Source organism: Phalacrocorax carbo, chromosome 27 (genome assembly GCF_963921805.1).
Source record: "Phalacrocorax carbo chromosome 27, bPhaCar2.1, whole genome shotgun sequence".
Taxonomy (NCBI): Eukaryota; Metazoa; Chordata; class Aves; order Suliformes; family Phalacrocoracidae; genus Phalacrocorax; species Phalacrocorax carbo.
In genome coordinates this window covers 3,024,216-3,050,726 of record NC_087539.1, presented here as the reverse complement: position 1 = coordinate 3,050,726, position 26,511 = coordinate 3,024,216, and the positions used below count along the sequence as shown (strand labels likewise).

At 56.9% G+C, this 26,511-nt stretch overlaps 1 protein-coding gene across 5 annotated transcripts; it reads left to right on the top strand.

Moving 5' to 3' along the window:
• The first annotated feature begins 1,881 nt into the window (after positions 1-1,881).
• On the top strand, positions 1,882-25,268 carry LOC135317812 (electroneutral sodium bicarbonate exchanger 1-like). 5 transcript variants are annotated; one of them, XM_064474274.1, is made up of 25 exons: positions 1,882-2,004; positions 7,545-7,626; positions 8,055-8,189; positions 8,522-8,657; positions 8,873-9,033; positions 9,965-10,153; positions 10,262-10,350; positions 10,483-10,640; positions 11,015-11,102; positions 11,694-11,840; positions 12,024-12,115; positions 12,559-12,733; positions 12,883-13,016; positions 13,612-13,857; positions 13,962-14,067; positions 14,994-15,155; positions 15,378-15,491; positions 15,856-16,017; positions 16,617-16,868; positions 17,657-17,725; positions 18,263-18,436; positions 18,538-18,675; positions 19,127-19,224; positions 19,732-19,836; positions 20,096-20,891. In XM_064474274.1, the coding sequence occupies exons 1-24, from the start codon at positions 1,960-1,962 to the stop codon at positions 19,817-19,819; spliced, it is 3,240 nt and encodes a 1,079-aa protein (XP_064330344.1). In that variant the 5' UTR covers positions 1,882-1,959; the 3' UTR covers positions 19,820-19,836; positions 20,096-20,891. The 5 variants fall into 5 exon arrangements, with proteins under 5 accessions (XP_064330344.1, XP_064330342.1, XP_064330343.1 ...); XM_064474272.1 differs by lacking the exon at positions 20,096-20,891 and adding an exon at positions 25,048-25,268 and having other exon boundaries at positions 10,262-10,640; XM_064474273.1 differs by lacking the exon at positions 20,096-20,891 and adding an exon at positions 24,534-24,757 and having other exon boundaries at positions 10,262-10,640.
• Positions 25,269-26,511: the final 1,243 nt, after the last annotated feature.

Genomic DNA, 26,511 nt, shown 5'->3' with positions numbered 1-26,511 from the left:
AAAGGAAATGTTTCTTGATCCCATTGCGTTTGGACATGAGCTCAAGGAGGCTGAAACTGGAGCAAAGGATGTACGTTTTCATGCAATTCAATAATTTTCAAGAACTGTTTTTAGAAGAGTTTTAGCTGACAGTGATATCTCGGGCCAGTGGTTTTGGGAAGGGAATTTACTTTTCATTTAAGATTTTTGCCAAAGGCCTTTCTCGGGGATAAACAGGCACCTGGGGGCGATCGCAGCGGCGGGGCGGGCCTTGCTGCTGGTCCCCTGAGTGAGTGGTTGAAGGGGGATTTTGAGCTTGGGTTCTCCTGAAAATATTAAAGGGTTTTGGGGTTGTAGAGGACACAAAATTGGGGTGTCTGAGCCTCTCCAGAGCCCTCAACCAGTCGGGGCACAGCAGCATTTCAGGTGTTTGCCAGGACTTCTGTAAAATGCCTGTCTGAGGGGGAACCATCCATTCTGCCCCCCATTTCTGACCGTTTCCTGCTGGGGCGATGGGGTCTTTGGCGGAGCAGAGGGCTGGGTTTGCCCTGAGCTGGAGTGTGGGGGTGCTGCAGCCTGGGGGGGGCAGGGAGGTGGGAGGATGCTGGAGGCCAGGAGGGGTGCTGGGGGGGATCAGGGGGTGCTGCTGCAGGGGGATCAGGGTGGTGCTGGGGGTTGCTGCTGGAGGGGATCAGGGGGTGATGCTGGGGGCGGGAGCTGGGAGTGATGTTAGAGGTGGATCAGGGTGCTGCTGGGGGTTGATGCTGGAGGGTGATCAGGGCTGATGCTGGGGGGGTGCTAGAGGAGGTTGGGGGAGGATGCTGGAGGGGGCCGGGGGGAGGATGCTGGCGGGGGCCGGGAGGATGATGCTGGAGGGGGTCAGGGGGAGGATGCTGGAGGGGGCCGGGAGGATGATGCTGGAGGGGGCCAGGGGGAGGATGCTGGAGGGGGCCAGAGGATGATGCTGGAGGGGGCCGGGGGGAGGATGCTGGAGGGGGCCGGGGGGAGGATGCTGGAGGGGGCCAGAGGATGATGCTGGAGGGGGCCGGGGGGAGGATGCTGGAGGGGGCCAGGGGGAGGATGCTGGAGGGGGCCAGAGGATGATGCTGGAGGGGGCCGGGGGGAGGATGCTGGAGGGGGCCAGGGGGAGGATGCTGGAGGGGGCCAGAGGATGATGCTGGAGGGGGCCGGGGGGAGGATGCTGGAGGGGGCCGGGGGGAGGATGCTGGAGGGGGCCGGGGGGAGGATGCTGGAGGGGGCCGGGAGGGAGGATGCTGGAGGGGGCCAGGGGCAGGATGCTGGTGGGGGCCGGAAGGATGATGCTGGAGGGGGTCAGGGGGAGGATGCTGGAGGGGGCCGGGAGGGAGGATGCTGGCGGGGGCCGGGAAGGAGGATGCTGGAGGGGGCCAGGGGCAGGATGGTGGCGGGGGCCGGGGGGGAGGACAATGCTGGAGGGGGTCAGGGGGAGGATGCTGGAGGGGGCCAGGGGGAGGATGCTGGAGGGGGCCAGAGGATGATGCTGGAGGGGGCCAGGGGGAGGATGCTGGAGGGGGCCGGGGGGGAGGATGTTGGCGGGGGCCGGGGGGGAGGATGATGCTGGAGGGGGCCGGGGGGGAGGATGCTGGCGGGGGCCGGGGGGGAGGATGATGCTGGAGGAGGCCGGGGGGGAGGATGATGCTGGAGGAGGCCGGGGGGGAGGATGCTGGCGGGGGCCGGAGGGGGAGGATGCTGGCGGGGGCCGGGGGGGCTGCCGAAGCGGGGCCGCAGTAGCCTGGCCGGGCGCTGCCCCCTGCCCCCCCCGACCCCCTCGGCCCTGCCTCCTCCTCCCTCCGCCCGCCGCCGCCTCCCAGCCCTGGGCGGGGTTTGGCCCCGGCGCCGGGAGATGGTGGAGCCGGTGTGAGCGGCACCGGGGCTGCAGCCGGCTGCGGCCCCCCTGGCCCCAGCCCCGGGGGGGACCCCGGCCCCCCCCCCGGCCCAGCCATGCCCGCCGGCAGCAACGAGCCCGATGGGATCCTCAGCTACCAGGTGGGGGGCAGTGGCCCCGGGGAGGGGGATGCCCGGTACCCCCGGGCGGGCCGCGCCGCCGGTGCGGCCGGAGGATGCTCCGTGGCTGCTCACTGCGGCATTTCCGATGGCGGGGGGGGGACACAGGGGGAGCTGGGTGGGGGTGCACGGGGGAGGCAAGGCATCTGCAAGGGGGAGGGTGCCTGGGGGGTCTGTAAGGGGCGTGCAAAGCGGGGTGAAGGGCATCTGCAAGGTGGGGGGTTTAAGGGGGGGTGGTAGGTGTCTGTAAAACGGGGTGCCGGGGATGTGCAAAGGGGTGCCAGGCCTCCGAAGGGGGGGGTTCAAGGCATCAGCAAGGAATCTGCAAGGTGTAGGGGTGGGGGCGCAAAGGGGGGCGGTGAGGCATGCTCAAGGTGGGTGCAGGAGGGATGCAAGGAGGGGAGGAAGGCACCTGCGAGATACTGTTGGGGGGCTCCTTGCGGGGCCCCCCTTGTCCCCTCTTTCGTATCTAGATGTGACCCCCTGGTGATCTGGATTGGGGACAAAGGCCACTTTCCCTGCAGAGCACCACACCACCCGGGGGGGCTCAGCTATTTTTCCCACCAGGTGCTTGCAGGGATGTGACTGGTGCTGGGGTGCAGGCAGGAGGCAGCTGGGTGGTCTGCCCTCTTTCAGCACCTCCTTGTCCGGGGGAGGGTCTGCCTGACCCCCAGCTGCACCCATGGGACCCGGCTGGAGGAGCTGCAAATGAGAGGAGGGGGAGTAATTAATCTGCCCTGTAATTACAGCTCAGGGAGAGAGTGAAAGGAATTTCCATCTCCCCCAGTGAGGGATGACGGTCACGTCCTGGTGACGCTCGGCCCTGCCCTGCATCCCCCCCTCGCAGCCCCACTTTGGGGCTCCAGAGCCTCGTCCCCTCCTGTTGGGAGCAGCCGGGTCCAGTCCCTGTCACAGCTCAAGTCCTGGCCCAGGAGCCGGAGGGGTCCCTGCGGGGGGACGGTGCTGACCTCCACGGGAGCAGTGGAGGGGGCCGCGGGGATGGTGGCTTCATCCGGGCGGGATAGAGATGGAGGGGGGTGACGAGGGCGTCTCCTGCTCTACCGGCGGAGCAGCCCCTGGTTTGTCCCCGTGGACACTGTTACCCTCATCCCATAATATGGCTGGCATCAGTGTTATTCATTACACTTTGGGTGGGGTGAATGAGATGAATCCTACCTCCCACTGCTGGTAGCTGGTCTTGCTCGTGTATGATGGGACGAGGGGGCCGGGATGTGAGGTTTACCTGCTCTCATGATGCTTTCGGCCTCCCCCAGCACCAGGGGGCCTCAAAGCTGGACCTGAACCTTTGTGTTTTTCCTTGTCCTCAGTTACACCAAAGCTTCCCCAGGGAAAGATTTTTCTTAACCAGGAGTTGCACGTAGAGACAGGTAAACTGAGGCAGGACACTCAATCCTTCTCTCTCGCTGGGACAAAAAAACTGCAGTAAAATAATGATTTGGATAAGTTTTCTTGGGGTGGATGCGGGGAGAGGATGCACTGAGCTCCTGACACGAAGGGGTTCACTCCAGCCATGTCAAAACAGACCTTCCTCCTTTTCTCCAGTCATTCCTGATTTCATTTTTACAAGCAATAATTACTTTCAGCCTCCCAACAGAACCAGCTTTGAAGCAGCCAGCCAGAGCTTTTCGCTTAGAAAGTAGTGAAGTGGAACATCTCTGGCTGCTCCATAACTCAAAAGCGAGCGATGCAAAGCTTGGCATCCCCTTTCCCAGCCCAGTTTCGACGACTTGATGTGTTCCAGGCGCCTGGTAGCAGCAGAGGTGGACAGAGAGGGGAGGCGAAGCATCTGCAAGCGCTGGTACCCATTCTGGGATGGGATAATTTGCTTTCTGGAGGCATCAATCCTTCCTGCTCCATCCCAGCCCAAGCCCATGCATCCACAACCCTGTAGCTCTATTAAATCCTTAACTCCTCCAGCAATTTCCTCAAATAACCACCCCGAGTGGCCTAACTGGGACCGAGTGAGTTTTGAGTGGGGCCGTTTCCTTCGGTGACATCTCCAAGCAAAGGTGCCATGATTTCTGTTGCTGCGATGGCTGGGGAAGGGCGATGGGATGCTCAGAGCATCTTGCCGCAGACCCGGGGCTGCCCACTTGTCCCGTGTCCTCCTATGTTTGCTCCAGAAGCTTTAACACTAAATAATAAAAAAGCAGCGGGGATCCGAGCTTGGATCACGATGGGATTTTAACTGATTAGACCTCGGTGTCACCTTCCTTCGCCGTGTTATTTTACACCCCGTGTCGCCTTTCAGGGCAAGCCAGGCAGTTAACCTTTGCGCCGAGAGGCGCCGGCGAGGAAGTTCATTAGAGCAAATGAATCTGCAGCATGGAAATGATGGATTAGCTCAGCCTGGAAAATAAAGTAGAGCTGGAGATAGCAGGAGGAAGCGAGGAGAGTAAAAAATGTCGTTTATCTGGACATTTCCGTACCATGCTAGGACTCGGTCTGGCTAACGAGGACGTATGGAAGCACCAAAGGGACGGAGGCCACGCCAAAGCAAGACCGCCCAGAAATGCCCTGGTGTTTTGGAGGAAATTTTGATGAAAATCGGTGCTGTCCCATAATGTGTATTTTCCCAATGGTTCGCACTTCACCTGTATTTTGGCAGGATGTGCTCTTAAATACACCCAAACACTGCTTATGCCTTTTGGCCCTTGGCCCAGCAGGATGCAGCATTTCCACCCCATTTCTCTATTTGGGGTAGCTTTTGCTCCAAGCAGAAGTGGTGTCTCCCCGTGCCCCGAGTGTTGCAAGCGGGCAGAATCTTGGGGATGAAATAATTGCCTGCATCATTACCCGAGAGGCTGATGCCATCAGTGGTCACTTGTTGGGCCTCTGGAGTTGGTGCGCGCTGGGTGCCGCTGAACTCCTCTTGATAAGGGCTCGCCCCACTGCCCTGAGGGACTCTGGCCTCCGGATTGATCAGGAGGTTCAGTTCTCCCCCCAACCTGGTGACCAACGTGAGGATGGACCCAACTGGGGGTTCCAAAATGACCCTTCTGGAAGAGTTACAGGTAGCCCAGCCGGGGCTCTGCCGAGGGGCCAAGCACCCCCAAACAGTTGGGAAACTCCCCCCAAAATCCCATTTGGCGTTTCCCCGGAGCGCGGCAGGACGGGCGGGGGGAGATGCTTTGCACCGGGGAGGGCTGCGGGGGGCAGATTTAGCGTCGCTGTGCGGGGCACGGAGGCAAAGTGGTTTCTGAGAGAGAAGGGGACTTTCCCTGTGTCGCCCGCTTTGGGGCGTTTGCAAGCTGCGACTCCCAAATCCCACTGCGACACCCGCAGAACGCACTCGAGCCTGCGGATTTATTTCCATTGCGCTTTCATTTAAATGGCGATTTCATTTTGATCGCGATTTAAAGTGATTTTAAGAAGCCCTTTTGTCCCGTGCCTTTTCTGAGGTTGAGGCTGGGGGTTTTTTGGCAAATCCGGAGGGGAGCAGGATGCGTTGCTACGAAGGGACGGAGGGTGGCAGAGGCTGTCATCGGAGGGAGGATGGGAAAGCCACAGGTGCGTGATAATTGGGCTGCTGGGTAACGTGGGCGAGTCCCGGGTGCTGGCGGGGAGGCAGCAACAAGTCAGCTCTGAAATGAGTACTCAGGGAGCAGCAAACTCGTTTCCAGACTGGAGCGTTTGTCCCTCTTGCTCGTCAAATCAACCGGCGACCAGGAGGTGTGCGCTTTGCCGAGCGTCGCTGCTGCGCGGCGGCAAGCGATGCTCTGGAGTCGAAGCACTGATTTGGGGGGTAAAAAGCAGATTTCACATCAGCGTTTGCAGCTTAAATCATAATAAGCTATTTATTCTCTATGTTTTTAAGAAGTCTTCATTGTTAAAACCTCATGATTAGTAGAAAAGGCAGCGTGTGCCAGCACGGCATTTGAAGTTTTACTTGAAAATGACAGCTTTGGTTGTTTTGGGGCTGTTTCCTAGTGCATGGTGTGGCTCTTGCTTTTTAAATTTTGTCCAACAGCCCTGCTGGTTCCCCCGGTTTTCTTGGTATTTTGCTCTTCTTCAAAGTTCAGTTTCAGAAATTGAGCAACTGGGTGTGAAACTCAGTGTATTTTTTATTTGTTTGTTTGAACAGTTTTTGGTGGTTGTGATGATGACAATGGGCTTGCAAATAGGAACCTCAGCAATTCAATAGCCCCAAAACTTCCCCTTTGTGCCTTTAATAAAGGAATAATTTGAGAACTGATGAAAACTAAAAGGGGTTCAGGCATTGCAGAGGTTTTCTTTACATGGCCAAACAGATTTTGGCTTTCTTGGATTAGTTCCTGCCCATGCACATAAGGAAGGGGAAACCCAGGGACAGTGAGCTGCTTCCTTAGTATTTAGGAAACGCGTAGCAATTAAAAGCCAAAGTGCAGCCTAAAGAGGGGAAAAAAGATATGAAGTGTTTCCAGGAGGCCCTTTCAAAGCCACAGCTGTGACTTGAGTGTGTGAGATGTGGCTGGGTTTTTATTTCTTTGAAGGCAGCCTGGCAATCCCCTTCCCTAGCGAGGGGAAAAGAGAAGTAAAAAGACTTTGTTCTGTTTGCCCCTGGGGGTCTCCTTTGGCTTTTAGGGCACAAATGCTGTTTATGCAGTGCCGGCACTGGTATTTCAGCTGAGGAGGGCATTAACTCTCAGTCCTTGGTTCTTGCAAGGAGAAAAGTGATGTTTTCTGTGGAAAGCAAGCTTGCCCCAAGGGCAGCCCCAGCCTCGTTGAGCTGAAGATGAAGCTTTTTGCCCTTGCAGGTTCTTGAGGCCCTTTGGAGGTTGTTGGTAGCCAAGTCCTGTGGCCAAGTGCCATCTAGTGAGTCCTGCAGGTATCACGCTGGGAGAATGAAACTGCTGTGAGCAAAAGTGCAGTCTGGGGTATTTTTTTGCCAGTTTGGAAATCCCCACCCTTTTTTCTTTTTTTTTTTTTTTAAGAAAGCACCCACAAGGACAAAGCAGTGGGGATTTGGGATTTTTTGGTCTGAAACACTAAGCCCTCTCCCCTTATTGTAAATAGTTCCAGTCTCACATTGTATACAATATAGGTGAGGTTATGGGCTGTTTTATTTGCGTATGATAAGAAAAACCTGCGACAAGTCTGTGTTTTTACAGAATCCTCCAACCCCTGACAGGTGGGGGCTGGCAGGGCCCTCGGGAGCTCACCCCGTCCCACCCCCTGCTGGAGCAGGCACCCCCAGAGCAGGGGCACAGGGCCGCGTCCAGGCGGGGGGTGAATGTCTCCAGGGAAGGGACCCCACAGCCCCTCTGGGCAGCCTGTGCCCCTGCTCTGGCACCCGCACAGGGAAGGGGTTTGTCCTCATATTGACGTGGCAGCTCTGCGCTGGCCTTGCTCGAGCAGCTCCCGGCCCTTCTTGAAGCGGGGGCCGTGCCTGGAGGAGGAGGAGGCAGGCAGAGGCGTGATGCCCGTGGAGTCGCCCAGGCGCAGGGGTGGATGGTGGCCGGGGGCCCGTACGGGAGCTCTCCACAGCCAGCCCCAACTTTCCCCTTCTCGTTGCTGAGCAGAGGCATGACGAAGAGGCGGTCATTGACCAGGGAAGAACGAGCAACGTCGTCAATATTCACTATGAGAAGGAGGAGCTGGAAGGTGAGGCTCTGCTGAGCCCCTGCTAGAGGGGCCGCCAGCCCAGCGCGTTTTCCCCTTGCACAAAATCCCTACAAGGTGCCTTGCTCGGTGTCGCGTCACGTGCAGCAGGACGTGCCGGGCTTCTCACTAAAACAGCAGAGCGACCTTCTGTCGCTGCTTCATGAGCAAGTGTGCGTGTTGTCCGGCCGAGGCTGGAGGTGGAGAAGGGGTTTGGTACTTTCAGGGCACTTTGATGAGCCGGAGCTGTCACTTGTTGCTCTGTTTCTGCCAAGTTTGAGGAAAATAGGCTTGGAAAAAGGAGGTCCCGCGACAATCAAATTCAGAGAAGTCGGTGCTTCTCCTGGGATTTAAGCGTGGCTTCGAGAGGCACCGGCCGCATCGACCGTTGCTGCGATGCCGAAAGTGCTGCCAATGGTGCTTTTTCGCAGGCCACCGGACCCTGTACGTGGGCGTGCGGATGCCGCTGGGGAGGCAGAGCCACCGGCGTCACCGACCCCACAGCCAGAAGCATCGGAAACGGGAACGGGAGAAGGACTCTGCCCTGACGGAGCCGGGCTACCGCTGTAAGTGGCGTTATTTAGCAAGACCCTCTTTTTCCCCAACTTTTCTCAAGTTTGTAAGGCAGTTAAATGCCTAATGGGTTTAGGCTCGCCTTCCTTAGAGGGATCCCGGGTTTAAAAGTGGGAATGTGGGGCAGGAGAGCTGCCCGTCGTTGTGCAGAGGTGGAGCAGATGCTTCTCCGTGGCTGTGTGCAGGGCCAGGCAGAGGCAGGGGAGAGGGGCCAGCCCAGTATTTCTGGCTGAGCTGGTGCCAGGCCGATGGGCCCTTTGGATGTGAGCGTGACGGGCCGTATTGAGGCATGGTAACGGGACGGGGCTTTGTCTTCTGCCCCCAGACACCCCATCCCAGCGGGTGCAGTTCATCCTCGGGACCGAGGAGGATGAGCAGCACATACCCCATGACTTGTTCACCGAGCTGGATGAGATCTGCGTGAAAGAGGGGGAAGGTGCTGAGTGGAAGGAAACGGCAAGGTAAATGCCTGCTGCGGGCGCGGTGGGAGAGGGGTCCCCACGCTGGCGGCACCCCTGGGCTCCGCTTTCCTCTCTGTGGGACGGAAGGAGCTTTGGCAGCTGCAGGTGCCGATGGGAGGAGTCGCCTCCTCTTGCTGCCCCGTAGCTCTAGGAAAGGCCTTGCAGAGCCGGGGCTGTTTTCTTGCAATGGGGCTGATGGCACCCGCTGTCCGCAGGTGGCTGAAGTTTGAGGAGGACGTGGAAGACGGCGGCGATCGCTGGAGCAAGCCCTACGTGGCCACGCTGTCCTTGCACAGCCTCTTTGAGCTGAGGAGCTGCATCACCAAGGGCACGGTGCTGCTGGACGTTTGTGCCAACAGCATCGAAGAGATTGCAGGTACCGCGGGCGCCACGTCCCTCCGGGAAGGGCCGAGCTCGGCCACAGTCGCTCCCAAATCGAGCCCTGCCCCAGCAGCGGGTCCTTTTCCAGAAGCCCCACTGGGTTTTTAAGTCATGGGTTGGGTTTGGATGTAGCCTGGGCGTGCAAGAGTCGCACCAGCTTTTTCTTCCCATACGGGATCCTTTTGAGAGCAATTTGTGGGGTTGCAGAAGTGATAAGAGAATATTCTGCAGCCAAACAGGAGTGTGTGTGAGGGCGTAACAGGCTGCTCTTAAAAATACGGCGTCGGCGTAGGAGCCGAACCTCCTTAAATCAACTCTTTCTTACAAGCCGTTTCCTCACATTCTTTTTTTTCCCCTTTGCCTTCTTAACATGCCGGGATTGAAGGGGTTTAAAGGCAGGGCTTACCTGGCAGATGCCCAAGCAGTGTCTGTTTGTGGGGAAGGTAACTGAAGTTGACTGAGAAAGCGGCTCTGGAGAACTGATCTGTGACTGGGAGGTCTCCATTCAGCCCTTTCAGGAGCTGCAGGAGCCGGAGCCGTTCTTAGCACGTTTCTCCCTGGGCTTGGCAAATTGCAGTCGATCGGCCAAGGAAGCTCTGGGAAAGCCCGTGCTCTAGATTGCCTAGAATTGGGTTAAGTGCGCAGAGTCAGACAGAAAGGCCAGGTCTGGCCAGAAAGTGGCATTGCTTAGAACGGGAAATACTTATCTTTGCAGAGGGATGAATAAGCGCTTTGATGGTGTCTTTTAGCGCAGGAAAAGTCTTGCTTTCGTTGCAAAGGCTGAACTGTATGAAAATGTCTTGCTAAGCAAGGCTGAGCCCTCCTTAGGGTATCCTGCGTGGCGCAGCCTTCTCCAGGGGCTGCGGGGGTCGGGACTTGGCGGGGGTTTCTTCTCTGCCGGCTTGATTTCCCTTTGCCTTCCCCAGATATGATCCTGGGCCAGCAAGAAGAGTCCGCCGAGTTTGACGAGGGCGTGCGGGCAAAAGTTCGAGAAGTGCTTCTGAAGAAGCATCACCACCAGAACGAGAAGAAAAGAAACAACCTTCTCCCCATCGTCCGCTCGTTTGCTGATGTGAGCAAGAAGCAGTCGGACCCGCACCTCCTTGACAAGCCAGGTGAGGGTTTCTGCCGGGCTTTGGCCCCGTGAGACTTGTCCTGCAAAAGGAGAAGCATCGCACTTGCTCCTTGTCCGTCTTTCTGAGTGTCTTTCCTTTTCCTGCCAGCCCAAACACTCACCCCTCACCCTTCTGCCACCGCTGTGGAAGCTAAAAATGGGGTGAGCCACGAGAGCAGCGCGATGGATTTAAGCAAGGTGAGACGCTTGTGGCTTTCTGACGCCTTTAGGCGCGGATTTGCTCTTGCAAACGGGGCCGCAGAGTGTGCTGTAGAGTGCTGTGGGCTTTGGGTTTGGGGGAAGGGCCTGAACATGGCTTGTCGTGCCCAGGCGGAGCTGCACTTCATGAAGAAGATTCCCACCGGTGCTGAAGCGTCCAACGTGCTTGTAGGAGAGCTGGATTTCCTTCGCCAGCCCATCGTGGCATTCGTCCGCCTGACCCCGGCTGTCCTCCTCTCGGGCATGACGGAAGTTCCCATCCCCACAAGGTCTGCGTGAGGAGCACAAAGCTTTTCTTTTCCAAACCCCCAACAACACAACACCCAGTTGCGTGCATCAGTTTGGTGTCCCGAGGGAACGCGGGCAGTGGGAGCAAGCACATTTCTCCCACTCCCATCTCCTCACCCTCATTTCTCCCTTCCCTGCTGGATCTTTGAAAGCCCTTGGCCAATTCTAATGAGAGTTGGCCCAAAACTGAAATTTGCCACCATCGGTTGTGATGAATTTCAAATGCGTGGCGGAGGCGGTGAGCCTCTGTGTCCCGTCTCGAGCCGTGCTCTGGGCTGGGAGCTCCCGGGCATTCCCTGGGGTGCCCTTTGAGCAAGGACACGTTCTTCTCCCTCACTTTGTTCCTCTTGCCCAGGTTCCTGTTTGTTTTGCTTGGACCGCAAGGAAAAGCCCATCAGTACCATGAGATCGGCAGGTCCATGGCTACTCTCATGACGGATGAGGTGCGAGGAGATAAGAGATGCCTCCGGGTTGTTTTGGGCTTCCTTCCCTTTTCGCTGTGTCCGAGGCAGTGAGGAAGAGGCTTTGCTGTCCCAGCTGCCCACAGCTTTCCAGAGAGCCACCCTTTGCTGGCGCCCCAAAGCAAACCTGTGGATTTGCACCCGCCACCACCCCCTGGAGGCTGAAATCCCACTGGGTGCATCCTGTGGCTCGTCCTTCTCCCCGGGGTCCCCAGCACGCTCTCCCCAGCGGTGGCATTGCCAGGGCCAGCCAAACGTCTCCCCTTTAAGCCAAAGGGTATGGTGTGCCTTGGGGGCCGGGGCCTTGTGGAAGAGATGAGTCCAAGTACCACGATGGACGGGTTTTTCCTCTTGGGGGAATATTTCCTGCCGTTTCCAGCAGGAAACGTGATGGAGTTGGAGACGTCCCTGCTCACGGCAGGGGGTTGGACTCGATGGCCTCGAAAGGTCCCTTCCAACCCGCACTGGTCTGCGGTTCTAGGGAAGTTGTTGTGCATTTAGCCAAGGGCTTATTGCGCTGGTTAGGGCGTGCGAGATGGGTTCTCCTCTCAGCAGGTTGTCTCCCCTCGGCAGGTTTTCCACGACGTTGCCTACAAAGCCAAGAACCGGGCTGACCTCGTGGCCGGCGTCGACGAGTTTCTGGATCAGGTCACGGTCTTGCCGCCAGGAGAGTGGGATCCATCGATCCGAATCGAGCCCCCCAAAAACGTCCCTTCGCAGGTGGGTGCTGTGGCAGTGGGGGATGCGAGGGGGCCGGGCAGGACGGCGGCACGGCTGGGGATGGTGCTGAGGGGCCTCGAGTCACGAGGTCCCAGTTTGACCCAGTCACACACCTGGACCAGAAGCGAAACAAGCCCGTGGTGACAAATACGTCTCTTCATTATCTTATTTGCATTTGAACAGGAAAAAAGGAAGGTGCCAGGAGCTCTCGATGACAGTGCTTCTCACAGCGAGCCGGAGAAACACAGTGGTCCTGAACTGGAGCGGACGGGAAGGTGGGAGCTGTGATAGTTTGGGTTTTTCTCCTGTTTGCCTCTGAAATCTGAGCATGCAGCTCCTGCCCAGCAGGATTTAGGGGTTAGTGAAGGGGCCAGGTGGGAGATGTGGGCAGCTGAGCTGAGCCACAGCATCACTGCACACAAGGTTTCTTGCTTTGGGGTGGAAGCAGATGTGTAAATAGCTCCAGGCAGAGCTCTGCTGCTTCGGAAAGCAAGGGCCTGTTGCAAGAAGAGAGGGTAGGCTCCCGGGTTATTTCCTTTCTCTTGTTGTTGGAGGGATTGTTTGGTGAGCGTCAGTTTTTGCTGGGTCTAAAATGGGTAAAGGCGACTGCTGCTTCTTAGCCATGAGAGCTCTTCTGTGCCTGCGAGTGTCCTTTTGCAGCAGGGACAACTCCATGGGCTCTTCCAGGAAACGAGTCTCTTTTTTTCCCTTCCTCCAGGCTCTTTGGAGGTTTGATCCTGGATGTGAAGCGAAAGGCCCCGTGGTTCTGGAGCGACTTCCGGGATGGTCTGAGGCTGCAGTGTCTGGCGTCCTTCCTCTTCCTCTACTGTGCCTGCATGTCCCCTGTCATCACCTTTGGGGGGCTGCTGGGGGAGGCGACCAATGGCCACATAGTGAGCACCTCTCTCTGTTGGGTGGCATGGGGGAGGATGAAACTCTCGCAAAAGTCCTTGCTGCGGGGAATTTGCTTTGGGTTTGGGGGTGTTTCCCCCCTCCCCGCTAATGATTTACGTATTCACGGCTGCCTCTCTTCCCCGGCCAGAGTGCCATGGAGTCGCTGCTGGGCGCATCCATGACCGGCGTGGTGTATTCCCTCTTTGCTGGGCAGCCTCTCACCATCCTCGGGAGCACCGGACCCGTCCTTGTGTTCGAGAAGATCCTTTACAAGTTCTGCAAGTAAGGCTGGCTGCCGCGGCTGGCTGCTGCGAGAGCCTTCGCAAGAAGGCAGCCATGGAGAAAAGATGGTTTTGTCGGTGGCAGTTGTTAGATTGAAGTTGTTTTCTGTGTTTTGATGATTGTATTGAAAAGCAGGACCTTTTCATGTGAAATGGGGATTGTCCAGGACAACCCTTTGGTTGGGATGACTTGGATCCTTATTGCCCTGTTAGTGCAATTGCATTTCGATTGAGCCCCAACTCGCTGGCAGCAGGTGACTGGGTGCAAACCCAGCCGGGGTTGGTGTTGGGGCGTTGGGGTGATGTGGCAGAACACCACCTTCCACCACAGGGCCCTGACCTCCATTAGCTTCCAGGGCGTTAACCCAAGATAATTGCTAAATGGTGATAAGGGAAGAATTGGCCTCCTCCTGCGGGTCCCCCCCCTGCACCGCAGCCCTGGGGCCGCCCGTAGTAGAACAGGGCAAGTGCATTTACCATCCCCAGCCTTGACACGCTCCTGAATCGCTGCCGATTTTCCCCGAAGGAAGGCAGGCAGGCACGGCTCGGAGCCTCTTGCTGGCCTCTGCACCCTTCTTGTTCTGTTGGTTTCCCAGGGAGTACAAGCTCTCCTATCTCTGTCTGCGGGCGTGCATCGGGCTGTGGACTGCCGCCTTCTGCATTGTGCTGGTGGCCACCGACGCCAGCTCTTTGGTGTGCTACATCACCCGCTTCACCGAAGAAGCCTTTGCCTCCCTCATCTGCATCATCTTCATCTACGAGGCTCTGGAGAAGCTGAGTCACCTGCGAGAGACCTACCCTGTGCACATGCACAGCCAGCTCGACCTCCTCACCCTCTACTAGTGGGTTTTTTGTCCTCCTGAAACGCCGCTGCCCCTTGGCAGGAGCTCAGGGTTGCGCCTCCGTCGTCTTTCCCTTACCCCTGCCTTGGCTTCTCTCCTCCCAGCTGTAAGTGTGAGGCACCGACCCGTCCCAGCAACGAAACCCTGCGCTTCTGGGAGAGCAACAAGATCAACGTGTCCGGCATCGCCTGGGAAAACCTCACGGTGACTGTAAGTGGCCCGAGCCACTGCTTCCTCGCGCCGCGGCCACGGGCTCAGGGGCATTTGCACGGTGCAAAAGTCAGAGGCCTTCCAGTGCTGATGGGCTTCCAGCTGTGCTGGTGCTGCTCTGAAGAGTCACGGCTTCAGTCTGATGGGGGGGTTTAACCTGCTTGGTCCTGCGAAGGAGAGTCTGCCTTGTCCTGTCCACCTGGTCCCCAGTGCTGTGGGAAATAACTGTCCTCCTCAAGCCTGTTGCAGGACAGTGTTTCTGCCCGGGAGCGAGGTTAAGTGGGTGGTTTGATTCTTGTAGCAGTTGGAGGACTTGAGTTCATGCTGGAAGGGAGTCATTGGCTTCCTGAAGTGGTGCCTAATACCTGCAGGCCTGGCTTGCTCACCCAGCGTGTCTGTCGGCGCAGGCATGAATTTGCATGTCTGAGCGGTCTCTCGGGCTGTTGTTGCTGGAAGCAGAGCTCAGGCACAGGGTGGGGGGCTCGTATGGGCGTCTTCGTCCCCTCTGGGCCGTGTCCTGGGAGCCCTGCCCTGGGAAGGGACGCTTTGCCTCTTCTCCCTTCCTGTCGCGTCTGTCTCAGCCCTCCTGCCCTGTTCCCTTGCCCTGTCCCCAAGAGCTGCCAGCACGTCCTTCCCCTCCGGTGTCACCTCCAGCCGTGGTTACCTGCCATTCAAGCGGAGGATGTGGCGTGGCTCTGTGGCGTGGTGTCCCGTCACAGCTCCTCTCTCCGCTCTCCTCTGTGCAGTTGAATGTGTCGCTTGTTCGGGTGCTGCTGCTGCTGCTGGTTACCTAGAAATCTCCGTGGGCAGCAGCAGTTACAGGGTCGTGGCTCTTGGCCCAAGAGCCTCACAGTGACCCCCCGGTTCCCCGAGGTTTCCTTGCCGCACGGGCACTGCCTTTGTGTGCTGACGCTCTGTTTCTGCAGGAATGTCGGTATTTGCACGGCGAGTTTCAAGGACCTGCCTGTGGGCGCGATGGCCCCTACGCACCTAATGTCCTCTTCTGGTGCTGCATCCTCTTCTTCTCCACCTTTGTCCTGTCGAGCTTGCTGAAGAAGTTCAAAACCAGCCGTTACTTCCCAACCAGAGTAGGTAGAAGCTGGTGGCCAGCAGCAGTCTCCACGCTCTTTTCCCCAAACGGCTCTCGTGGAGCACGCAGCAGTATTTGCCACCGCTTGGTCGAGCTGGGAAACGTTGCCCTTGAAGGCCAAGCCCTCCATCAGCTGGGCTGTCCCTCACGCAGCTCCATGAGTGCAAAGCCACTGTAGCATTTCCGACCTGCCCCTTTCAGCTCTGGTTTCTTGCCCCAGGTACGGGCCACAGTGAGCGACTTTGCCGTTTTCCTCACCATCGTCATCATGGTGCTCATTGACTTGGTGACTGGGATCCCGTCCCCGAAGCTCCACGTGCCCCATGTGTTCAAGGTAAGGGGGTGTTTTGGCGCGGAGCTGTTTGCGGCCCCTGGGGATGCCACAAGGTGGTGGCAAGGCAGGGCAGGACGGGGCTGAGTCTGGAGGAGATGCGGGTGGTGTGAGCATCTCCTCTTCCACCTCCGAGCGCATCCTTTCCTTGTGGGAACGAGAAGACGGCCCCGCCGCTCTGGAGACGCGCAGGAGAAGCAGCTGTAGGTGCTGGCAAAGAGGCCGCTGGCAGTGCTGAACCCCCTGGGAGAGGGTGACTTGAAGCCAGGGCTGGGAGCTGCTCTGCCCCAGGGCTGGAGGGGAAACTGAAAGGCAGTGAGGTGGCTGGGCTGGGAGAGGATCGTGACATGCGTGTGCTTTGTCGCAGCCGACCAGAGATGACCGCGGGTGGTTCATCAGCCCCATCGGCCCCAACCCGTGGTGGACGGTGCCGGCTGCGCTCATCCCAGCTCTGCTCTGCACCATCCTGATCTTCATGGACCAGCAGATCACGGCTGTTATTGTCAACAGGAAGGAGCACAGGCTGAAGGTAAGGGGCTGCAAGAGATGAGCCCGTCCCCAGCCCACTGTGGGCTGTAGGAGTGGGGAGAAGCTCCTATTCCAAAAGCTTTGGGAAGGCGTTGGTGTGGGACGAGGTCGGGCTGCGTGGCAGGATGCTCTCCTGGGTTACTGATGACCCGGGGAGCAAAGGGCAGGGGAGGGGAGGTGGGCAATCTTTCGGAGCAGCAAATCAATCCGGGAGCAAGAGAGAGGAGGGCTTTTGTTTGAAAATGCCAGCGGCAGCTGGGGGAAGAAATCGTTCTGAAAAGCTGCCAGGGATAGCTCAGAGTCGCATCTTCTTTGCAAGTGGTGGCAATTTCTCTGTGAATGAAGAGAGAAAGTCGTTTTATGTCTCTTTTGTGAGAAGTCGATATCACGCAGCCTCTCGCAATCCGCTTTGTCTGAGCCCCTGTCAGATTTCCATGCGAGGGGCTTGCGCAGAGACTGGCTACATCCTGATTTGTTTCCAGTCCTTGCTTTAAATTTTCAAGAAGCTGACTTCAGCTCAGTAGGGTGGGAGCGTGACTTGCGGCGTTGTCGTTGCTCTTCTGCTGTGGGACACTCTGCCTCTTGCTTTGCTCCCTGCAGAAAGGATGCGGGTACCACCTGGACCTTTTTGTGGTGGCCGTGATGCTCGGGGTGTGCTCCGTGATGGGGCTGCCCTGGTTTGTGGCTGCCACCGTCCTGTCCATCACCCATGTGAACAGCCTCAAAGTAGAGTCTGACTGCTCAGCTCCCGGGGAACAACCCAAGTTTTTGGGCATACGAGAGCAGAGAGTCACTGGCTTGATGATCTTTGTGCTCATGGGCTGCTCCGTCTTCTTCACTTCTGTGTTAAAGGTAAGAGGAAAATGGAAAACACCCAACAACCACGCGGTTTTGGGGGGTTCTGAAAAACAAGAGTCCCCCCTTCCCAGGCCTGAGTAGTTGTGGAGCAGAGGAGGAGGTGAATCCCAGCCCTTGGGGCTTGACCCGCGGTGGGAACCAGCCTCGGTCACGCTTTCCAGCCCTTCAGGCCCCAGTTTGCTGTGCTCGAGGCAAGCGAGCACGACGACTGCTTTGATGTTCAGGCGTCTTTCAGGCCCACCCGTGTTTGTGGGTTACAATTAGGCGCGTTCAGAGCAGTACCTCTGCTCCCTTTCAAACAGGCAGCACCTTCTCGGTAGCGATTGGCTCCCGCAAGCGCCTCAGAACAGCCATTCCAAGTAGCCAAACATGCCGAAATGGTCCCCGAGGGCTTCCTTGCGTGTTCCTCCCACAAAATAATGCCATCTCTAGGCTAAAAGGAGGCCCAGCGCCTTTGCGCGTTGCCACAAGAACACGTAGAAATGGTTTTCTACCGTCACAGAGCGCGGTACGCGGTGGCACGGGTGAAGTGACCTCTTTTCCTCCCACCTCTCTGGAAAAGAGGCTTATTGTGACAAAAGGGAACTCAGAGTCTGTTCAGCCTGAAGCAGAGCGTTGGCTCCCTCGCACACACAAAATCTCTCCCGGTTAAAATCTGACCCACCTCCAAGCCCTTGGGAGCTGCAGAGCTTTGGGCAACTTCAGGCAGTGCCCGTAGAAGAGAGTGGTAAGAGTGAAAATGTGATGGAGAACAAAACGAAGGATTCCATTCTTGTTTTCAGTTCATCCCAATGCCTGTGCTTTACGGCGTCTTCCTCTACATGGGTGTGTCGTCCCTCAGAGGAATTCAGGTAGGGGCTCTGTTACAGCGCGCTGCACGCCTGCTCCCTGGTATTTCCCGGCCGTAGGAGCGGGCAGAAAGCAGTGGCGTGGGAAAACACCTCTCCGGGAGCAAGCGCTGAAAGTGTTTTGTGTGAGCAGCAGCTCGGGGGAGGCCCAGGAGGGGCGTAGGGCTGGGGGAGCGGGCACGGTCAGGGCTCTCTGTGTCACGGCTTAGGGCAGGTCGGGCTTTGGTGAGGTGGAAGCGGGGGAATTCAGTGCCAAGGGAAGGCAGTTTCTGCCACCGGTGGAAATCCTTGCCGGGGGATTGGGTGGGCCAAGAAATGGTGCTGAGAGAAGAACGTGGACTCCTTGCAATTTGGTGGGCAGCTCTGGCGGGCAAGCTGGGTGGAGCGAAGGGAAAGTGGGGGCTGCTCCCAGGAGGAAGCGAGCGGGCTCCGCGACCTCTCCTTGCAAGCGAGACCCTGAGAACTGCGTCCGCGTCTCCACAGGGCCAGAAACCTTCCGCAGTCCCACGGTGGCAACTTTTCCCCCTTGGCTTTTTGCAGTTCTTCGATCGCTTGAAGCTGTTCTGGATGCCGGCGAAACACCAGCCGGATTTCATCTACCTGCGGCACGTGCCCTTGCGAAAGGTGCATTTCTTCACCGCCATCCAGCTGATCTGCCTCGTCCTGCTCTGGGGCATCAAGGCGTCCCGTGCCGCCATCATCTTTCCCATGATGGTAAGAGCCGCTGCCGGTGTCGGCAGCGGGAGGTTTGCAGCGTTGGAGGGAGATGTAGCGTCGCCTCTGGCCTCACCGCATCTTCCCTCTTCCTCACAAAGGTGTTGGCTCTCGTTTTTGTGCGCAAAGTGATGGATTTCTGCTTCTCCAAGCGAGAGCTCAGCTTTCTGGATGACCTGATGCCAGAAAGCAAGAAGAAGAAGTTGGACGATGCCAAAATCAAAGCCAAAGAAGAAGAGGTAACGCTTGCTGGGGGCTCGGGGCCGGACGTCTCCCTTGGGCTGTGAGATGGCCTCTTTCTGTCCCAGCTGGTCTTGAAATGTTGGGGGAGGAGCAGAACGCAATAGAAATAGATCCCAATAGCCCGGATCCCACAGCTTCAGCGTGTCTTTCCCTGAATTAGCAGTGAGCTTAACACTTGAGTGAGGGAGAATTTTAAAAAGTAGTCTTTGAGGAAAAAAGGTGAGGAAGATGATGATGATGGTGATACTCACGGTGGGAAGATTTGCTGCTAATAGTGTTTTTAAGCCTTGCAAAATGTTTGGAGCGGAGGTCGATACCCTGCTGCACTAAGAGCTGAAGCTGCCATGGGTCCCAAGGAGAGGGCACATGCAGCGCTTTTACCGCCTGGTGTGTTTCTCTCCACTTTGGTCACAGACGGAGAAATTGATTTGTCCCTTTTTACGCCAGGAGTCCCAGAAGATGATGGAAGCTGCTGCTGCAAATTCCATTCAGCTGGAACTGGGGAGGACCAGCGGCTTGGATATCCCACAGCAACCCAGTGACAGGTAAAGCCCCGTGGAGGCCCAGGGCCCCTGGCAGGATGGATTTGCAGGGGTTTGGCCCAATCTTCTCCACTTGCCTCTTTCCTGAGCATCCCTTAGGCACCAGCAGTCAGCTTGGGGGGAAAATCAGGGCTGCAGGAGGCGATGGCAGGGCTCTGCCTCCAAGCAGAGTGGCTGCACAGCTCACGTTTGAGCCCGGGCACCCTCATCGTCAGTGACTTTACGCAGCTGGAGAGCCTCGTACTTCCAGCTGAGGAGCTGCAGGCATGATCTGTAGCAGCAGTGGCTTAGGAGCCCGCTCCAGGGCTGCACAGCAGCGAGAGCCGTTGCACGGAGCCGTTGCTCTGCAGCTCTCGGGCTCGCCTCCCAAACCTCCTCCCGCGGCAAAGGCCCCTGTGCCTGTGCTGAGCTTTGCTCCTCCGAGCCCCCCTGTTCCTCTCGCCGACGCTAACGCACTTGGTGCCGTCAGTTCCCAGAATCACGCGTTGCCCTGGGCAATATTTATTGCAGGGCTGATCCTTCGGAGATTAATATCTCAGACGAGATGTCCAAAACGACCGTGTGGAAGGCGCTGACGATGAAGAGGGAAACGCTCTGACTCTGGGGAGGAAAGAGGTAAAGGCTGGCCCGTGAGGGCGACCGTGCTCCTCTGCGGCGACGGCGCGTGCCTACGGCTGTGCCGTGCTCTGGCCAGCACTGCCGAGCAAGCGGCCCGGCCCTGGGCACAGGCAGCAGGGGCCGTGGCATGCAAACCAGCTCCTCCCTGCCGGGCTGGTGCCACACACGGGGCTGAATCGGCAGCAGCCGGCCGCTCTGGCGCTGACGACGCTCTCCCTCTTCTTCTCTTTCCCCCCAGCCCGGTTTTCACGACTAGGAATGTTGACTCTGAAGGAGAGGAGTGAGAACGTGACTCAGGGATGTGCCGATGCAGGCACAGGGAGAAACCGCTTCCTTTCAGCCAGAGGATTCCCATTAAAGCCATGCAGATGTTGTCGGTTACCCTGGGTGTGCTTCAGGCGTTCAGTATCCCCAGAGCAGCAAACTGAGGGGCGCATCACAGTCCGTGGGAGCTGGGTGTTGTTACGCCTCCGTGTGTATGTGCGTGTGTTGGTGCAGTTTTGTAGTGGTCGAGGGGCTGCTACCGCTCCCTCATTCAGGGCTATTTTTTCAGTCTCCAATTCCTCCTCGCCTTTCTCTTTTCTCCAAATATAAACTCTGAATGTACACAAACACCTTCTGTGAGGTGTGACGCGTTCTGCGCTTGCCTCTTCGTCCCGAAAAGGTTCGTGCTCTGGCTCGGGCTCCTCCCTTGAGTTCACTCCCGCGTCTCTCCCTGGGCCGAGAGGGACGCCCTCCGTGGCGGGGCAGCGGAAGGACCCTCCGAGCAGTTGGGCCCAGGCGAAGGACGAGCATTTGCTGCCTGCGCTCCAGTTCCGCCCCCTTTGGTTCTTGTTTTGATTTCTCGCCTTTGCTTTGGCTCTGCCGTCGGCCGGGAAGGTGCAAAGTGCAGAAATGCCCCCTTCTTGTCCCCTGGCTGTCACCTGAATGGAAGGGAGCACTGAACATGGAGCGCCTTGAGTGCAGCGTGTGGTCGTGGGAGCGGGCAGGTGAGGCGTGGGGCTCTGCGCCCCGGGGCTGTCCCCTGCCTTGTTCCGCCGCTTCCCTGCCTTTTACCTCCCGGGGACTCTGGGTGGTTTCTTCTGCACCCCTGTCCTTGCAAAGCCTTTTCTCTCACAGGGAGGGACGAGCCAGGAGGGAAGCGGGCAGGTGCTTTTTCCCTCCTGCCTTTCCCTTCCTGCCGCTTTGCAGGAAGAAGCCGTCAAGCAGAGCTGGTTGTTGTGCTCCCTTCGCAGTCTGGGGGGTTGCTGGGCCGTGGTGTCACCCCCGGCACGCGCGGTCGGGTCGGGTGGCTCTGGAGCCTGGGAGGAGAGGAGGACCTGGAAGAAAAGGTGCCCTTGCATCCCTGCGCCTCGCTGTGGGCTCAGCACGGGCTCCAGGCTCTTGGCATCTGCAGGCGGTGCCCCGTGCCCAGCTGCGACGGGGCCGCACCCCCTCCTGCCATCGACTTCTCCCATCCGCTGCGGGAGCCTTTTCGTGCATCGACCCAACTTGAGATGCCAACGGCAGGTTGTCACTCCTTGCAAAGGGGAGAGAAAATCAATATGAATGAGGTTATAGAAAATATAGTTGATATAAACATAAAATGTTTCTGTGAGGATGAAAACAGCATGTCACAAGCAGGGACAAAAGCAGAGGACTTCTTCTGGAATCACAGAATCACAGGCTGGGGGGGGCTGGCAGGGCTCTTGGGAGCTCACCCCGTCCCACCTGCTGCTTCAGCAGGCACAGCCAGAGCAGGAGGCACAGGACCGCGTCCAGGCGGGGTGTGAATGTCTCCAGGGAAGGGACTCCACAGCCCCTCTGGGCAGCCTGTGCCCCTGCTCTGGCACCCGCACAGGGAAGGGTTTTTTGCTCATATTCAGTTGGAACTTCGCATATTCCAAATTGTGCCTGTTGCCTTGGACGTCTGCCTTGGCCTGTTGTTGGGCACTATTGAACAGAGCCCGTCCCATTGTCACTGAAATCAGGACTGAGCCTGGTGACACCAGCGCAGAGTTAAAAGGCAGCATTCTGTATTTGCGGGGGGGGGGGGGCGGCTGCACGGGGGATCCTCCTCCTACCGGGCACCCCGCAGGTCTCTTTGTGCCCGTTAAGTACGTGCTTCCCAGGCACATTCATTAGCTTTCTGATAACAGCTAGATAGGCAGAGGTTACTTGCCCACGCCTGCTGGTGTCTCCGGCTGCTCCTCAGGGGGCTCTGGATGAAGGACATACTCTTCCTCCCGGTGTCCGCTACTTAACCCTTGTGTTCCCGCCAACTCGCTTCTGAGATGACGCCCGTGCTGCCCGTGAGGGCTGCTCTGTTCTGGCTGAGTCTCTGCTCTGCAGTTCCTCACCTTTGTGGCTCTGTACGGCTGCTTTTCTTAAGGCCAAATGTCATCGTGACTTTGTTTAGGTCCTTCGAATCTCGAGGCCTCTCTGACTCCCTAAAGCAACAAGCTTTAGTCCTCGTGCAGGCTGTTCTTGTTTCGGCTGCCTCCTTACCCCGGCCAGGTTTTGGCTCCGGGTCCCAGCCTTAGCTGAGCTGCACTAGACTGTATCAGTAACTCCCAACCATTTATACCCTAAATCACCGCTGCCTAAACGTGAGGCTGTAATGTAGCCCTTAAAACAGAGGTTTGGCCCCTAAGCTCTAGGGGTGAGGCTTTGGGGATCTGAAACTTAGGCTTTGAGTCTGAAAGGAGCGGGGTTCTGACAGAAACACATTATCTATTGCATTAATGATTAAAGAATACACTGGTTGTCCCCAGACTTAACGTTCAGTTGCGGGACACAGCAGCATCCACGGCTGGTTCACTTCATCACCCTGGTTACATTTCTCCCCCTTTGAAAATTTTGAGATTAATTTTCTCAATACTTTCACTACAAACTAGTACTCAATATCCCACCTATAGTTACCCTAGAGCAATAATGCTTGTTAACCTCTGTGCAATATGGAGTTCCCTATTAAAATTCTTTGGACCATATTTTCCATTTGCCAGTGCAAGACTGACCTTTCAATTCATCGCCAGCTCCTCTGTTAGAACCCTCTTTAAGCAAGAATAGACAAGGAGGATTATCACAACTACGATCAGCAAGAGCAACACCCTGCTTATGATAGATCTTACCCACGAGCTGAGATTCCATTCCAGATCATTAAATATCTCACTAAGCCAATCTTCCTGCATATCTAGTTGAATGTTGTGAGCATCTTTCTTTACCTCTCCTAACAGACTTAAACCACATTCGACATCCTGAGTTGCATTTGGGATGCATATGCAGCAATGATACTATTATCAGTCACACCACTTAAATCTGTTGTCAGGATTCCCCATGGAATTGATTCACCTGCAGCTCTTGGAATTGGGAGACATGCAGTAATTTGAGTTATGTTCTGCTGATTAGCAAACTCTTTTATCAGTCCTATCATCAGATTCTCTTCTGCTGTCTTTTGCGGAATCTTAATCTTTTGCTCTGCTGTTGAAGTTTCCACAGTCCCAATCATTAACATTTATCCTACTGACAATTTCCATGATGGTGCTTTCTTCACTTGAGTGTAGGGTATCCATGGTTCCACTCCTCCTACTTTGGTTGCGGTGTCAGTTGTTAACAGGACCTGTAAAGGTCCTTTCCACTTCCCCTGCAGTGCTTCAGAGTTCCAGGTCTTGATGTACACGGGATCACCCGGCTGGTACTGATGTATAGGTGTATCCAAGGCAAGCGATCCAGTCAACGCAATATATCTCCAGAGAGCTCGAAGAGCTTTTCCTAGAGAAGCCAAACTCACTTTTAAATGTTTCCCCTGCTGCCTTCATATCCCCTGGGATGAGAGGAATTGGGTAAAGTTTGCCATCCAAAGTCTCATATGGACTTACAGCATCTTTGGCTCTTGGTTGAATTCTAATTCTCAAGAGAGCCAATGGTAAGGCCTGCAGCCAGTTTAAAGATACTTCTGGACAGATATTACTTATTTGCCTCTTTAGTGTTTGATTCATCCTCTCAATTTTCCCGCTTGGTTGTGGTCTCTAGGGGTTATATAGGTCCCATTTTATATCCAAAATTATACTAAGCCATTGGACTACATCTGCCACAAACTGTGGCCCTCTGTCAGAGGACATTCCCATTGGCACCCCAAATCTTGGTACATTTTCTGGCAGCCACCTTCAGTCTTTCCATAAAGGCTGAAGGGGACTCATTTAATTCTTGTCTCACTTCAAAAATTTTGACCAATTTCTTGCTTTTGCCATTGCCTGTCCGACACCAAATAAAATCCACCCCTGATATCTAGTCAGCATTCCCCTGGCTCCCGGACGATTAGGGTCCCACTCGGGATTTGTAGATGGAGAATTCGGATCCACTCTCCCCTGTAAATCCCCATTGGCGTGTGCTCCCTGCACCTGCCTTCTGGCTGGATTCCGTACCCTTGCCTTTTCAGTTCCATCAAGCAAAGTATCCAGTGTCACAAGTACAGCAACACTTTTTCGAGTTCTCACCACAGTTTCCCCCTTTCAAACCCGCTGCCACAGAACTTTGGGGATATATCCCACACTGGTTCTGCCACTCTGGAGGATTCCGCAATGGAAAGGGTAAATCCACGTAAGCCATGTCATGCCATTTCCCTTCTCTTTTGCAAAATAACATTAACTGCAAAATGGTGCTATATTGCTGTAATTACAGGGCAGATTCATTACTTCCCCTCCTCTCATTTGCAGCTCCTCCAGCCGGGTCCCATGGGTGCAGCGGGGGAGTGAGTGGGCAGAGCCGCCCCTGGACAAGCAGCCCACACCCGGGGCCGCCCGAAAAAGCAGCTCCTCCATAGAAACAGGGAGAACGGACAAAAAAAAAATACGGAAAGAAAATAGGAAAATAAATAAATAAAAAACCCCAAACCAAGCCCCTCGTTTCACCTCTTTCCCCCGGCAGCTGCTCCTGCCCAGGGAGGTGGATTTCCCCAAAACCCCCCCGTAAAAAAGCCCCAGAGACTCCTCCAGCTCCCCCCACCCGTCACAACACACGGCAGCGCCACAGCGAGACCTGCCAGGCTTTTACTGTCTCCTTTTCCCCATTCAAGGGGCGACAAGAGGAGAAAAGTCCCAGCGAGAGCCCGTCAGGCAACAGCAGCGCTTCCCGGCCGGGGCCCACGCGGCGACGGCGCGGATCCATGGGGTCGGAGCGGCACAGAACGGGCCCGAAATCAACCCCGGGTCTTTTCTTTTTCGCCCAAAGGGACCAACCCCACCAAGATCCGAAGCGATAAATAACACGGATTCCCCGCCTCGGCTTTATTGACAGCACGCGGCGATGCCAAACGAGAGCGTCTCCGCGGCGGCTCGGGCGCAGCTCGGCCCCACACAGCCGCTCGCTCGGCCCCCACCGGCGGGGCGGGGAGAGACCCAGAAGGGCAAAGCTCGGGCCCGGAGGGAGGAACAGGTCAATAACTACAATGGAACAGAAGCAGCGACAACGACGCGACGGAAAGGAAAACACTGAGAGGGGCGCGAAACCCGGGCGGGGGGGGGGGAAGGAGCGGGGGGAAGGAGGGGGGGGAAGGAGGGGACCGAAGGCCCCGAACAACCCGCCCGTGACGCAGCCGCTCACCGCCCGCCGACCCGACGCCGCCAGGCCCCGAGCCGCAACCGCCCCGCGCGCGCCAGCGGCCCCGCCTCACGGCCCGCTCCCGGCCGCACGTGGTACGGGACGAGCAGCCCATTGGCCAGGCGGGCTCAGCTGGCCTGGCTGTGGCCCCGCCCCTGCCGGCCTCTCGCCCGCGCGCGGGGCCCGGGAAGCGGGAGCGGCCCCTCACGGCCCTGGGCGCTGCGGGGCGGGAGTTAACTCTTGCTCGGCCGCAGGCGGCGCAGCCTCCTACAGTAAAGGACAGGTATTTCAGCGTCTCCGGCACAAAAATAATGCCTCTGTTAATTACAAGTAGCGCAGAGCACGGAGGAAAAAATAAAATAATGGGAAAAAACCATGTGCCAGCACCTTATTTATTACCTTTTTACACCACCTCCCCCCCCCCCTTAGGGATTGCCATGTGCTTCCTTTTGGGAAACGTTTCCAGGGGCCCCACGGGGGATTCGGGGGCTCCTTTAAGGCACCAGAGAGGAGAAAAACACCCAGCCCCTCCCTGCACGGGGGGGAAGGGGATCTGCTGCCAACTAAGGTGTCCCAGGGCACTTCAGAGATATTCTTCCTTCTACTCCTAAAGCAACTCCAGGCACCTTTGAGAGGGTTTTTCCCCCTGCCCCGTGTAATTCTCCTCTGCAGAAGGAAGCAGGAAACCCTGGCAAAACCAGGAGCCGTCCGTGGGTGTCTGGGGTAGAAAGGGGGCCGGCAGGCGGAGCGCTGGGTCCCGCCAGCCCCGCGTGTAACCAGGGTGATGAAGTGAACCAGCCGTGGATGCTGCTGTGTCCCGCAACTGAACGTTAAGTCTGGGGACAACCAGTGTATTCTTTAATCATTAATGCAATAGATAATGTGTTTCTGTCAGAACCCCGCTCCTTTCAGACTCAAAGCCTAAGTTTCAGATCCCCAAAGCCTCACCCCTAGAGCTTAGGGGCCAAACCTCTGTTTTAAGGGCTACGTTACAGCCTCACGTTTAGGCAGCGGTGATTCAGGGTATAAATGGTTGGGAGTTACTGATACAGTCTAGTGCAGCTCAGCTAAGGCTGGGACCCGGAGCCAAAACCT

Excerpts from the sequence above, each read along its gene's own strand:
- LOC135317812 (XM_064474272.1), top strand. The coding sequence starts at position 1,960 with ATGCCCGCCGGCAGCAACGAGCCCGATGGGATCCTCAGCTACCAG. Across the intron at positions 8,658-8,872 it reads GAGTGGAAGGAAACGGCAAG|GTGGCTGAAGTTTGAGGAGG; the intron begins GTAAATGCCTGC and ends CGCTGTCCGCAG. Across the intron at positions 16,869-17,656 it reads TCTTCACTTCTGTGTTAAAG|TTCATCCCAATGCCTGTGCT; the intron begins GTAAGAGGAAAA and ends TCTTGTTTTCAG.